Source organism: Aotus nancymaae, unplaced genomic scaffold (assembly GCF_030222135.1).
Source record: "Aotus nancymaae isolate 86718 unplaced genomic scaffold, 86718_ANA_hifiasm-v0.15.2.pri h1tg000020l, whole genome shotgun sequence".
NCBI classification, from domain to species: domain Eukaryota; kingdom Metazoa; phylum Chordata; class Mammalia; order Primates; family Aotidae; genus Aotus; species Aotus nancymaae.
The window spans coordinates 41,843,778-41,859,140 of record NW_026988432.1 but is presented as its reverse complement, the minus strand read 5'-3'; the positions used below and the strand labels follow the sequence as shown (position 1 = coordinate 41,859,140).

Below are 15,363 nucleotides of genomic sequence, written 5' to 3'. Positions count from 1 at the left end.
TCTAAAAAAAAAAAAAAAAACTTGCTTTTCATAGCATCTCTGTCTCTTCCAAGTCTCAGAAAATTAGCTAACTTGTTAACTCTAATCCTTTCATCATTGGTAAAATGACAATGGCAAACATATCCATCTCACACATAGTATATTAAAAAGACTACAAATTATAAATCCTGGTGCAAAAGCAATTACGTGCCTGAAAGATTTACAGTTCAGAAAAGCAATAGCTTTGAAGCGGAGATCTTTGAAGGTCTTTTATTATTAGAGCTTTTCCATGTATTCTGTAGCCATAAGCAAGTCACCTTCCAACTCTAGACCCTCACTTTAAAGGAGCTGATGTATTCAACATTCCATTTTTTATGAAATGGAAGGGGGACCAATATAAGGTGAATGTCAAAGGAAATTTTTTCTTCCTTCACCACTCATTCTTGGAAGAAAAGTAATTCATGCCTTTCCCTTCTGCTCAGGGCTGTCCTGTTTCTTTTGGTATAGAAGCAGCCTGGGGAGTAATAATGTCTACCTTAAATGAATCTTAAACAGATTTTAGAAGATAATGTGCAATTTAGGCAATAACATTGGTTTCCTGCCTTTCCCCTTCTTCCTCATTTCCATAGCCTGCAACTAACACATCCAGCTGAAAGGATTGGAAATTTAAAGCAAATCTGACCCTCATCTCTCTGAGCTCATTGAGAACCTGCTGAGGGAGAAGGAAGTCATGGCAGGTCCACAGGTCTAAGTTTGGTCTTTCTCAGCAATTAGTGTTGAAGATTCCAATCTGGTGCATATGGCCACCTCCTCTAAAGGGACGAGAGAGTCCTCATTCTGGTGGACATAGGATGTGTTTATGTTTAAAGAGGCCCTTTTTGCTCTCATTCCCATTGTCTTTCAACAACAACTAAATCTCAGATGCCCCCTCACTTTGGTTAACCGCAGTCCCAGAGACTGGCTATTTTAGTTTCCTGACATTTTTTGGCCCAGGAAATAGAAACTGAGAACACCAATTCCCTGTCTTCTTCCCACAACCTCTTCCCCATCCTCCTATCATTAGCTCCATTCATGTTATTGTGTTCCCTATTCCTGAGTGAATAATTTCAAAGCAAATTTTTAAAACTCAAGTTTTATTACATCTTGCATTACATTCTAATAATAAACAGTTGACATATACACTCAAAAGTGTAAATTTTTAAATTAGTTACCAAAAATTATTTAATAAAGTTTTACTAAAAATAACAGGATTGGGAAAAATAAACACAAATAGACAGTACTCCAAAATGTTAACGTTTCTATGGGCAGTGAGATTGGGGGTGATTTACACTTTCTCATTTTCTGTATTACCAACATTTAGAATTCACAATCAGGAGAGAAACCTATTAAATGATATTTAAAACATTAAATCTGATTGTCACCTATAGGGAAAGGCAACTCACTATCCATTTGAAGGATCCCTTTAGAATTCTGATCTACCTCACTTGATAACTGCACAACCTTTAGACACAAAGGGAGTGAACTGTCCCCCGAATTTCACCTCCCCTGTTAACCCACAACTGCAGTGATATGGTTTGGCTCTGTGTTCCCACACAAATCTAATCTTGAATTGTAATCCCCAGGTGTTGAGGGAGGGACTTGGTGGGAGACGATTGGATCACAGGGGCAGACTTCCCCCTTGCTGTTCTCATGATAGTAAGTGAATTCTCATGAGATGTGGTTTTTTGGTAAGTGCCTGGCATTTCCCCTGCACTCACTCTCTCTCTCTCGCCACCTTGTGAAGAAGGTGCCTGCTTCCCCTTCACCTTCAGCCATGATTTAAGTTTCCTGAGGCCTCCCCAGCCCTGCAGAACTATGAGCCAATTAAACTCTGTTGTTTATAAATTACTAAGTCTGAGGTAGTATCTTTATAGCAGTGTGAAAATGGAAGTGATCATTACTAATGGAAGTAATACAAGCAGTGATAACAAGTCTTCTTTAGAAATGACACCATCTAGAAGGACATCTTAGTAAAGGAATCAAACTTTCTGTTAGGTAATTAATTGCCCTCAGCAATTGTGGGCTAATTAAAAATGCCAAAATAAAAATTAGCAGAGAGACTTACAGGCAGAGGTTATAGCACATACAATGAAGATAAGATAGGATCTGGAGACACCCCTTCATCAGGACTCTTCTCTGCAGCAGGAATTAGTTACCATAAAGCCTGGCTCAGAATCCCCATGTGTTTGTTTCCCTCTTCCTACTTAGAATCACTGAGTTGGGGAGCCTATCCTAGACCTAACGTGACCTATGAGACCCTAAAGTGCTCATAATTAGTGTGGTGAGAGATTCCGGTGCATCTTATGGGAAAAGGCATGCACACAGGGAAAGAATGTGTATCAGAGGCCAGAGAGACAGTGGGGACTGGAGTGTGTCTCATGACTCTGGGACTCAGGAAGTGGGAAGCATAAAGGAACACAGTGATCTGCGGGCATGTATACACATAGGGAAAGAATGCATATCAGAGGCCAGAGAGACAGTGGGGACTAGAGTGTTTGTGTCTCATGACTCTGGGACTCAGGAAGTGGGAAGCATAAAGAAACACAGTGATCTGCCTTCCCAGGCTCCACTATTACCCATTCCCTGTCCCCTCCCCTCCTTACCAGGCTTGCAGACCCTGAGCTATTATACTTGAGGGCAGTAAATATTTGTTGAATTACTCCCTCAGATTCCTTAAAAAAAAATTAAGTCTATGACAATTTCTGCAGTAGAATCGTGATGAAGGGGTGTCTCTAGATCCTGTTCTTCTCTTTTCCCCTGCTCTTACTACCTTCTACCCACCTTTAGGTCTAACTGAGATGTCATCATATCCAGGAAGTCTTTAGTGATTCATAGACCAGGTTTAGGTATCTCTGCCATGTACTTTGACAGAACCCTGCATTTTTCCTACCAAAGCGTTTATCACACTTTACTGTAATTACTGTTCAGTATATATGCATATCCTTAGCCCTTAACTCTTGGAGGGCAATGACCATGTTCACCTCAATGCATAGCACATAGCAGGTGCTCAATAAACAAGTAGACCTGCATTGACCTCAGCAGGAAACTCAGGGTTGAGGAGAGAACTGGCAAGGGGCAGAATGAGGCAGCATTCCTTAGGTACTATTTAAGTGCCTCAGATACTATTAAACTAATAGCATAATTCAGTATTTCACAATCTCTCAATCCAACATTTCAGATAGTTGAATAACTCTCAACACATGCCTCCACCTGCCAAAATACAAATGCTCTTTCCAGGTATATTTGCCATCTTATAAGATGCTCTTTCAAGATCTCTGTCCCAATCCTGACACTACTGTGAAGGTACCCAGTGAAAATTGTATGAGTTGGCAGAGAGTGGAGTAAAGGGCATACTGATTAGTCTCATCTGGAAATGGGTTAGGCATTTCACAGAAATACCTACCATTCTTTTTGGAGAAGACCTGGGTAAAATTTTTCTTCCATTCGGCACGTCAATAATCATAACATCTTTGTGTGGATGTCCTCTTGGAGTACTGAACTGGGCTGGAAGGACAGAAGTCCTGCTCTCAGGAAACTTCTATTTTCTGTGGAGTCTCACCCCTACAGTGAATTCCTTGCATTTCACAATTGTACAACTCTTACCCACAGAGTTAAACTCTGGTGTGTGTTCTCTGATGCTGCATAAGGCCTGATCTATGCCTAAATGTTTTCCTACATTCACTACATTCATAAGGCTTCTCTCCAGTGTGAATTCTCTGGTGCTGGGTGAGGGCTGAGCTCTGATTGAAGGATTTTCCACATTCATTACATTCATAAGGTTTCTCTCCAGTGTGAATTCTTTGATGTTCAATAAGGATAGAGCTCCTACCAAAAGCCTTACCACACTCAATACATTCATAGCCTTTATCTCCTGTGTGAATTTTCTTATGCTGAATAAGGGCTGAGCTCCGGCTGAAGGCTTTCCCACATTCTCCACATTCATAAGGCTTCTCTCCAGTGTGGATTCTCCGGTGCCTGATGAGCTCTGAGCTGCCCCTGAAGGCTTTTCCACATTCACAACATTCATAAGGTTTTTCACCACTATGAATTCTCTTATGTCTAACAAGATCTGAGCTCAAACTGAAGGCTTTGCCACATTCTTTACATGCATAAGGTCTCTCTCCAGTATGAATTCTCTGATGTCTGATCAGCTTTGAGCTCTGGCAAAAAGCCTTCCCACAGTCAAAGCACTCATAGAACTTTTCCCCAGTGTGAACTCTCTGTTGTGTAATATCATTTGAATTCATACTGAAACTTACTTCACTCTCATGAGATTCAAGGACACTGTGTTCTGTGGGGATTCTTTTGTTAAAGGTTGCCAGAGTGAAATGTCTTTCCTGCGAAGGAAGCTGACTGATTTTGTTCCCTGCAGCATTTCCCTTTTGCTTCTTAGAGTTGTCCAGACCTCCCAAAGCTTCTTCAACTATCTGTTCGGAAGGTGTTTCCCCAGGAAGTTTTCCTGGAGATATCATAGCTGCTGAGGCTACACATTCAATAATTTCTTGCTTTGCCATCAACACTTTGCCAGCCACCATCTTGCCATCTACAAATGTGAATAGAAACCGCAGGTAGCATTTACTTCCCATGACAGAAGAAAGGAAACTATTGTAGCAGGAACAGAAAATAAACCTGATGAAATAGATATTTACCTATTAAAAGGACAATTCTCAAAACTAGATTCCCAATCTAGAATTCAGAGAAGTAGCCTGGGGTAGCAAAATATGGCCCCCTCGGACAGTAATGTAGACAAAGAAATGAATTAGTATTGGAGAAGAGGGATAGTGAACAAAATAACAGTTAGAGGAAACAGTGACAAACAGGAGTATTGGTGATAAACCAGGAAGCTAGGAGACAATCCTGGGTTAGAGAGGATGCATTTTTAGATAATGAGATAATGGGGGTAAAAAGTAAAAAGAAATGATCAGGATAAAGAAAGATATCTAAGAGGCTTAAATCTGTGGTCTCCCAGCAACATCGGAGAGCAGAAGATATGATTAAGAAACACTCTGAGAGTTAGCACTGAACAGAGGTAGTGGGCAGGAACTAGAAAGCATTAAGGCAATTTCAGATTCTGATAGGTTTCAAATAAATCAAATCATTATAAGCAAATAGAATAAGACACAGACCCAGAGAAAAGACATACAGGTTCCTGACTCATTATTGAGTCAAGTGGGAATTTTTTTTAACATTAAAAAATTTTTTCACTTAAATCATCCAGTGATTCTTTTGTAAGAATCTTATAGTTTTACTTCTTAAAATGTATAAGTGGCCAAAGAAAGGGATGGAGACAACTCCTTCTTTGAGCATTTATACATAAAAACATGACTGCCCAGAGCCAAATCTTCTGGCTCTCACACAACACGCCCCATCTCTAGTAGTCTCCTGTTATGAGTTACTGGAAATCTGTCTTGATAACTACAGTAACTCATAATAGGAGGCTACTAGAGATGGAGCATATTATATCAGCCATCTACTGGTTATATCTAGGGATTTCTAGTGACTAGAAATGGCTGATATAACTTGAATTATTTTATTCTGAAAAAACTGTTAAGTTGGTCTCATCTTCCCAAAAGTCCTCTAAATGTATATGCATTTTATAGATCACGAAACAAGCTCAGAGAAGCTAAGTGAGGCCATAGAATTAATAATTGTTGGATTTAGGATTCAAATAAACATTCTTAACATCAAAACTTGCAATCTTTATGCTATCTGCCTTCCCTATTGGAAGGATACAGGGCCATAGTTGCACTGAAATGAAATGTAACTTAAAAATCATTTAAATTTGGCTTTGTAAAAGCATTATATTTTTATATAAAAATGAATACCTATTTCTGATATTGAGTTCACAACACTTCAAACACAACAATAAAGCATCACAGTTGATACCTGACAAAAGGAGAGGACTGTCTGGCTTCCCATTTCCCCATTCCTTACCAGAAATTAAACACACACAACATCACCTCTAAAATTCATACTGCCCTTAAATTTTAGATAGAAATTTGAATTATTCAGTTTCACTTATTCAAAAAGAAAACATTTATGAAAAAATATGCTTGTATACAATAAAGGCATAAAAATTAAAAGTACCAAATAGGTTAAAGTCAGAGACCTGATAACCTAATGAGAAATTTTCTAAAAGTAATAAATAGGTAAAATTATTAAGAGTACCAAATATAGGGTATAAAGTGACAATATAATTGTGTAAGGACAAAATTAAAGGCAATGAAAATCAGAAAAGCAATGTAACTTATCTCACTTTAAATATATCTTCAAATTCTATAACTACATGAAGTCAAATTATGAGACCAGAGAAAAACTAACCTCAGATGTATACATCAGGAAGACATCAAGATTTTTATTTGTTCAACTATATATTTATTATTATATTAAAAAATCAGAATAGATAGCTAACTAGAGTAATTCTTAGAAAAGACAAATAGAGATTACAAGCAGAAGCTGGGTGTAGTGGCTCACACCTGTAATCCCAGCACTTTTGGAGGCTGAGGCAGGCAGATCACTTGAGGCCAGTGGAGTCCAAGATCAACCTGGCCAATTGGCAAAACGCTATCTCTACTAAAAATAGAAAAATTAGCTAGGCATGGTGGTGCATGCCTATATTCCCAGCTACTCAGGTGGCTGAGGCATGAGATTCACTTGAACCTGGGATGTGGAGGTTGCAGTGAGCCAAGATCATGCCACTGCATAACAGAAAGATACTGTCTCAAAAACAAAGAAAGAAAAAGAAAGATTACAATAAGAAATGATCACTTGATTATTTAGAAATACTGGCATAGAGATAACCCAACGAATCCAATTAATATATCCCAAGAATGAAAACTGATTCATAATCAAGCCCAAGTCTGGAGGCCGGAGGGTGGGGTACAAATGTATAGAAGGCTCTTTGGAGAAGAAATAAAGTACAGGTTTCTCTGTTAGAAGAGCTCTTCTGTTTTTGTTTGTTTGTTTGTTTTTAACAGTCTTACTCTGTCACTCAGGCTGGAGTTTAGGGTACAATTATGTCACTGCAGCCTTGAAATCCTGGACTCAAGGGATCCTCCCCCCTCAGACTCCCCAGTTAACTAGGAGTACAGGTGCACATCATTCCACCTAGTTAATTTTTTAAATTTTTTGTAGACATGGGGTCTTGCCAGGTTGCCCAGACTGGTCTCGAACTGCTGGGCTCAAGCAATCCTCCTGGCTCAGCCTCCCAAAGTGCTGGGACTACAGGCATGAGCCACCACACGCAGCTAGCTATTCTCTTTAACACACCTCCTGTTCTTCCCACTTGTTCTCTGGGGTGGCTCCTCAGTGAGTTCTGCCAGCTCAGCACTTCAGTGAGCAATTCCATCCTGTTTGGTTTAAAATCCTTTTAACTAGGGATGTGGTCTTCAATTGCACATTGAGGAGTATATGCTTTTAGCCTGAATGCTATGTCAGTGATGCCACTGCTCACCTAGTTCCCCTTTACCAATATGATGTCTCCTTCCCTCAGCCACTGTGAATTTTGGCTTCCTATGATCTGAATGTCTCTGTCCCCCAAAAATTCATATGTTGAAGTCCTAACCCCCAAGGTAATGGTATTAGGGAGTATGGCCTTTTGGAAGGTGACTGGGTCTTGAGGGCTTAGTGCCCATTTTATAAGGGCCTAGGGTGCTCATTTGCCCCTTCCACCATGTGAGGACACATGAAAAGGTGCCATCAATGAGAAAGTGGGACCTCACCAAATACCAAATCTGCTAGCACCTTGAACTTCTCAGCCTCCAGAACTGTAAGAAGTAAATCTGTGTTGTTACGAGCCACTTGGTTGACGGCATTTTGTTATAGCAATCCTAACGGACTAAAACAGCTCCTAACTACACAGAAGTGCTTCCTTCTGTAGAGAGTTACCCTGGCTGATGACAGCCACTTGGCCCAGGAAATACCTTCCTCCCTCATTGCCCCATCTCTGCCTCAAGAAGAGACAATTCTGCAGTGCAATTATGCTTCAGAGGACCATGAAACACTCCAAGGATTAGACCAAGGCTAGATTGTAACTGAGACCACATCATTGCTTGCTCTTTTCCCTTCCTAATGCTGCTTCTCTCCCTCCATTACAGATTTTTCCTGAAGAACACATCCTCAATAAATCGCCTGCACCCAAATCTCCATCTCAGGCTCTACTTCTGGCAAGGCAAACTATAAAGCTAGTGAAACACCTACAAGAAACTTATAACTCAAGGTTGTAAAAATGGCATGATGACTCTTACAATCATGTCACAGTGGGCCCCTCCAGCAACTTAAACCTCATGATCTAGGTGAAAGCTATAAAAGGATCCACATTAATTCTTCAGAGGTAGGGCTGACTAGGACTTTAAGACTGAAAAGAGACTAGCATAAGGGAGACTTAAGAGGAACCCAGTCAAGGCCATTCATGACCATGGGACCAGGCATAAACGGAGAATGAGTAAACCTTGCTAAGGCCAAGGACACTGGAAAGATAGAACCACTATTACTGATAAGGTGACTGAATCAACAACATACTGCCACTATGAAGTAATAAACAAATAAAAAGTTATAAAATATAACAGATAAGAGTTGGGGGGGTGAATATATTTTAAATCAATCAGATCCTCATTAGAGTATTTTATTTTGTCTTGATCCCCAAACTTCAAATGAATGTGGAGAAACTGAAGCATGTCCAGAGAAAAGCAGCAAGATATCCAGACAGACAGAACACAAACGGGATCAGAGGGAGTGAGAGACTTAGTTAAAACAAGATCAAAGTGCCATGTACTCACTCCATTCAAGTATAAATTGTGTTTTATGAGGACTCTGTAAACAAACAAAATAAAGTGGATTCTTAATAAATTAAAGCTGGGAGTATTTCATATGGAGATAAGAAAGAAGTTTAATACAGTAAGTTTGCTAGGGCTTCCATAACAAAATACCACAAAATGGGTGGTAAACAATAGAAATCTCTTTTCTCACAATTCTAGAGGCTAGAAGTCCAAGATCAAGGTGTTAGCAGGTTTGATTTCTTCTGAGGCCAATCTCTCTCCTTGGCTTGCAGATGATAGCCACTTTTTTTTGTTTTGTTTTGTTTTTTGTTTTTGAGACAGTCTCACTCTGTCACTCAGGCTGGAATGCAGTGGTGTAATCTTGGCTCACTGCAACCTCCATTTTCCGGGCTCAGGTGATCCTCCTGTCTCAGTCTTCCAAGTAGCTGGGACTATAGGCATGCACCACCACGCCCGGCTAATTTTTGTATTTTTAGTAAAGATGGGGTTTCACAGTGGTCTCGAACTCCTGACCTCAAGTGATCTGCCTGCCTCAACCTCCCAAAGTGCTGGGATTACAAGCATGAGCCACTGCACCCAGCCACAGATGGCCACTTTCTTTCTAGGTCCCACAAGATCAACCCTTGGTCTGTGTTGTGCCCTAATCTTTTCTTTTAAGGACATCAATTATTTTGGATTAAGCCTACCCTAATGATCTCATTTTAACCTTTATAAAGGTCCTATGTCTAAAAAAATACAGTCATACTCTAAGGTTCTGGGTGGGGGTTAGAGCTTCAATATACGAATTTTGGAGGGACACAACTCATCCAGTAATAACAATATGAAAAAGTCCAAGAGGCACTTAAGAAATTACCACAGTCTTTGTTCCTCAAGATCTTAAAAAAAGAAAGTAGAAATAATCTACCTAAATGATTTCAACATTTACCTGATTTAAGACAGGGGACTTCATGAGATGAATTTTCTTTTCTTTAAATTTAAGTTCCAGGATACATGTGCAGGACGTGCAGGTTTGTCACATAGGTAAATGTGTGCCATGGTGGTTTGCTGCACCTATCAACCCATCACCTAGGTATTAAGCCCACATGTATTAGCTATTTATCCTGATGCTTTATCTCCCACCCCCATTGGCCCAGTGTGTGTTGTTCCCCTCCCTGTTTCCATGTTCTCTCACTGTTCAGTTCCCACTTACAAGTGAGAACATGTGGTGTTTGGTTTTCTGTTCCTGTGTTAGTTCCCTGAGGATAATGGCTTCAAGCTCCATCTACGTCCCTGCAAAGGACGCAATCTCATTCCTGTTTATGGCTGCATAGTATTCCATGGCGTATACATACTACATTTTCTTTATCCAGTCTATCATTGATGGGCATTTGGGTTGATTCCATGTCTTTGCTATTGTGAATAATGCTGCAATGAACTATACATGCATGTATCTTTATAATAAGATAATTTATATTCCTTTGAATATATATCCAGTAATGGATCAAATGGTATTTCTGGATCAAATGGTATTTCTGGCTCTAGGTCTTTGAGGAATCGCCACATTGTCTTCCACAATTACTGAACTAATTTACATTCATACCAACACTGTAAAAGTGTTCCTACTTCTCCACAGCATTGCAAGCATCTGCTCTTTCTTGACTTTTTAATAATCGCCATTCTGAGTGCTGTGAGATTGTTTCTCATTATGGTCTTGATTTGCATTTCTCTAATGATCAGTGATGTTGAGCTATTTTTCATGTTTATTGGTGCATAAATGTCTTCTTTTGAGAAGTCTCTATTCATGTTCTTTGCCCACTTTTTAATGGGGTTGTTTGGTTTTGTCTTGTACATCTGTTTAAGTTTCTTGTAGATCCTGGATATTAGACCTTCGTTACATAGATTGCAAAAATATTTTCCCATTCTGTAGGTTATCTGTTCACTCTGATACTAGTTTCTTTTGCTGTGCAGAAGCTCTTTAGTATAATTACATCCCATTTGTCAATTTTTGCTTCTGTTAGAATTGTTTTTGACATTTTTATCATGAAATCTTTGCCCATGCCTATGCCCTGAATGGTATTACCTAGATTTTCTTCTAGGGATTTCATAGTTTTAGGTTTTATATTTAAGTCTTTAGTCCATCTTGAGTTAATTTTTGTATAAGGTGTAAAGGAGGGATCCAGTTTCAATTTTCTGTGTATTGCTAGTCAGTTTTCCTATCACCATTTATTAAATAGGGAATCCTTTCCCCACTGCTTTTGTCAGGTTTGCGAAATATCGACTGGTTGTAGATGTGCAGTCTTATTTCTCAGATTTCTACTCTGTTCTATTGGTCTGTGTCTGTTTTTGTACCAGTACCATGCCGTTTGGGTTATGGTAGCCTCATAATACAAATTGAAGGCAGGTGGCATGATGCCTCCAGCTTTGTTCTTTTGCTTAGGATTATCTTAGCTATAAGGGTTGTTTTTTGGTTCCATATAGATTTTAAAGTAGTTTTTTTTTTTTCCAATTCTGTGAAGAATGTTAATGGTAGTTTAATGGGAATGGCATTGAATCTACAAATTACTTTGGGCAGTATGGCCATTTTCATGATATGATTCTTCCTATCCATGAGCGTGGAATGTTTCTCCACTTGTTTGTGTCCTCTCTGGTTTCCTTGAGCAGCAGTTTGTAGTCTTCCTTAAAGAGGCCCTTCACCTCCCTTGTTAGCTGTATTCCTAGGTATTTTATTCTCTTTGTAGCAATTGTGATTGGGAGTTAATCATGATTTGGCTCTATACTTGTCTATTGTTGTACAGGTGTGCAGTATAGGCATAGAGATATAAGAATCTCTGTATATAGAAATGATTGTGATTTTTGTACATTGATTTTGTATACTGAGACTTTGCTGCAGTTGCTTATTGGCTTAAGAAGCTTTGGGGCTGAGACAATGGGGTTTTCTAGAAGACATAGAATCATGTTATCTGCAAAGAGAGACAGTCTGACTTCCTCCTTGGCCTCTTTTGAGATGAATTTTCAAAACCCATTTTAATGTAGCACCTGCTTGGTTCTGAAGATACTTAAGAAGGCCTGCTTGACTAATGGTAGTATCAGGGTACGATGCCTAGGGAAGATTGGGAGGGAGTTTACCAGAAGAATGCAGTGGATGGATGATAAGGATTCCTTTGATGAACTGCTGAGGTCCAGCATCTGGCCCTTGGGCTTATGTCCACATATACCTAATTTTATCATCATACAAAAAATAAATTTATCTTTTGGGGTAGATGCTCATTAACCAAGCCCACGAAACTCAGTAATAAAACCAGAATGAGAATTAATGAGTAATGTAACCATCACATGGACCACACTGAATGAGGGCATTTTCTTATTATAGCTAAGCTTATGGGAAGTTAATAAAATTGCTTAGTTAAGACAAAATCAGAAGCGTAGTCAGATGTAACAAAAGATTAATGAGAACAAGGTAATACGCCTAATTTATCTGCTGCCCATAAGGATGATTTTGCCAATAACATAATCAAAGTCTTTTCAGTTCTAATCCTTGGCATCTGTGACAGCTATCAATTTATTGCCTCAGTTTCAAATTTACGCTTCATTGTCCTGTATGTGATAGTGGAACATTTGCCAGATGGCATGATGTCAGCTTTATCAATAGAGGGGGTTGCAGACGAACTGGAAGAAAGGACCTTTCTTCCTGGTTCTGGCATGTTCTTTGTGTTTGTCTCTGTAGCACATGGGACACCTAGCAGTGGACACCCCAGTGATTTCCAAAGACACCATCCCTATGGGTAGCTTCCCAGTGAGTTCTATACCAGGTCACCTCCCTATGAGGAGCTTCTAGCACCCCAGAGTGTGGCTCCTCAATGAGTTCTACCAGCTTAGCACTGCAGTGGCATCTCCATCCACTGGGCTATAGCTGTGCCCTCTCCAGCAAGGCCTGGATCTCAGCCCTGACAGGGAAGGGGAAGTTGTGGCACCCTCCTGCAGATTTGTTCCTACCTTGTATGTTCTGCTTCAGTCCTAGAGACACTCTATATCTATTATTCCTATATTCTTTGGAATTTGACTTTCTGTTATAACACTTAGCAATTAATAATTCTTAATATTAAACTTTCCCTGTTCAAGTGATTATGTGGTTTCTATTACTGATACAGTATTCATGTCCATCTTAGGGACTGCCTTGCCAATTAAGCCAAAATTAAATAACAGAATATTGATCTTTGAATATTATGGATATTTAGCCAGGCATGGTGGTGTACAACTGTAGTCCTAGCTACTCTAGAGGCTGAAGCAGGAGGATCACTTGAACCCAGGGTTTCAAGGCTGCTGCTGCAATGAGCTGTGGTTGTACCACTGCACTCCAGCCTGAGTGACAGAGTGAGACTTCATCTCAAAAAAAAAAAAAAGAGAGAAAAAATTAATTATGGGTATTATAGAATTTTACTAAAGACTTTAATTGTTAACCCAAAGTTATAAATGATTCTTGAATTTCAGATTCTAAGCATAGACAAAGGAAGACTATTTCTAGGCAAAGAAGCTTTTCCACAATACTTGGTGATAACCACAAGTGGCTGTCATTAAGAATGAACCATGCCACAGACTGACAGTTCTCACCTCCATCCTCAACCCCAAATGGACTGGGGCTTCTCACCTCTCTCCTGGAAAGCCTCGGGCTCCTGAGTCTCACTCTTGCACTGCTTCTGTAAGGGCTTCAGCGGGCTATTCAGAGACTTCAGTGCTCCTGTGGATGTCATTTCCTGCCAGACCATTTCTTGGCCATGAGCCGTGTCCTAGGAGTAATCAAGTACCAGCACTATCATTCTGAGGATACACAAGTAGAAAACTCCTAGAGCAACAGGGCAGCATAAGAAGAATCAAAAACTCATTCAAATGATTACAGAAAAAAAAATAGGACTTAAGAACCCTAGTGACTTGAACCCAACGAGTGAATACTTAATAACCCAAAAGAAAGAAAATGTGTAATTACCTGAGAGCTGAGTCAATGCCCCAATCACAATGTATTACCCATTACTTACAATAAATCAAACAAAAATGTCTACTTCTTACCTGTTGCCTTGGCTCATCGAGTTCTTTTTCCAACTCCTCCAGCATAGTCACGGCTTCCTCTCCATTCTCTGGCCGATGCTCTCGCACCCAAGCTTTCAGCTCCTCAGGAAGGATGGTCAGGAACTGCTCCAGCACCAGCAGCTCCAGGATCTGTTCCTTGGAGTGCACCTCTGGCCTCAACCACTGACAGCAAAGGTCTCGGAGCCGGCTCAGAGCTTCCCGAGGGCCAGTGGAGTCAGAGTAACTAAACTGCCTGAACTGCTGCCGTAATATCTCTTGGCTCCAGGAGTTTCCCTGAAGGCCAAAGTCCTGGCCCCAAACATAATTTTCTTCTTCAACCTTGACAACTAGAAGTCCTTCCTGTTCTTCTGGGGCACGGTAGGCCAAGACCGTGGCCTCTCCTGACATTCTGCGCAGAGACAGTCTGAAAAGCCTGCCCAGGTGAGGCAGGGAGGAGATAAGAGATTTGCGTCTGAGAGATTTCTTCTGAATTCCAACTCTTCAGGATGCTCCTGAGGGTGGACAATGCTCCTGTTACACAGGGAAAATATGCACTTGGAATATAAATACAAGTTTTTGAAGGCCAGTTGCCAGGGAGCATAGCACTGTACAGAAAACTAACAGGGGGCTTCCACATAAATAATACATTTATAGATGATTCAGGATTTTTTCAGGATGTGAAAGAGAAAGTGTGAGTATGGATAAAATCAATTTGACCTTTAGTAATACTGTTAGGAACAACACTAGGGATAATAAAATAGTGCTTGTAGATTATAGAAAGCAAGAATAACACTATAGTATATGATTACATCTCAGAAATAACCACCATTTTATTGAGCACTAGCTAGATACTTAACATAAACTTTATATGCTTTTCCTAACTCTATAAGACAATCAAAATTATGCCCATTTTCCTAACGGGGCTACTGAAAGTCATAAGTTGACCAAAGACACACAGCCAGTGGACAGCAGAACTGGGCTGCAACCAAAGTCTTTAGCTGTTTCTATTATGTTATGGGGCATCCCAAAAGAAGGGAACTCACACTTAATAAGCACCTACTATGGACCAGGCACTTTATAAATACTGTTTTACTGGAGCTTAACAATAACACCATAAGGCATTATCATCTCAATTTTACAAATGAGGAAACTAAGTTTCCCGAAAGCCAAGTAATTTGTCCAAGCCTACAAACTGGTGAATAGCAAAGTCGAGGCATAAACCCAGGTTGCTCAACTCTACAGCACTTGCTCTTTTTATTTATTTTTATTACAGAATGGGTTGATGTCCAGGACAATCTTGGTGGATACTAAATTAGAAATGATGGTGAAATGTCAGGAAGGGACCACGGAGAATGGGCAAGGTCAATGTACAAACAAGGAAAAATTATTGAGTCACAAGGTTCTGAAACAGCACAAAGAAAAATGGATTCTTTCAACAAATACTTGAGCATTTACTGTGTGCTATGCAGTGTATTAAAGAGAAGTCTCAGAATTAAAATATCTGTCCCAAATGACTCTTAGTTTAGTA

At 39.9% G+C, this 15,363-nt stretch overlaps 1 protein-coding gene across 6 annotated transcripts in view; it reads right to left on the bottom strand.

The window, feature by feature from the left end:
- Positions 1–1,095: 1,095 nt before the first annotated feature.
- ZSCAN30 (zinc finger and SCAN domain containing 30) overlaps positions 1,096–15,363 on the bottom strand; it is a 29,272-nt gene continuing 15,004 nt past the window's right edge. For 5 of the 6 annotated variants that reach the window (XM_012447251.2, XM_012447253.3, XM_064379271.1 and 2 more), the window contains 3 exons: positions 13,836–14,347; positions 13,420–13,558; positions 1,096–4,561 (listed from right to left, as the gene is read on the bottom strand). In XM_012447251.2, the coding sequence (XP_012302674.2) occupies positions 3,630–4,561; positions 13,420–13,558; positions 13,836–14,243 (1,479 nt within the window). In that variant the 5' untranslated portion in view covers positions 14,244–14,347 and the 3' untranslated portion in view covers positions 1,096–3,629. Of the gene's footprint in view, positions 4,562–13,419; positions 13,559–13,835; positions 14,367–15,363 lie in introns of all 6 variants that reach the window. The other variant, XM_064379272.1, reaches the window with a different exon arrangement.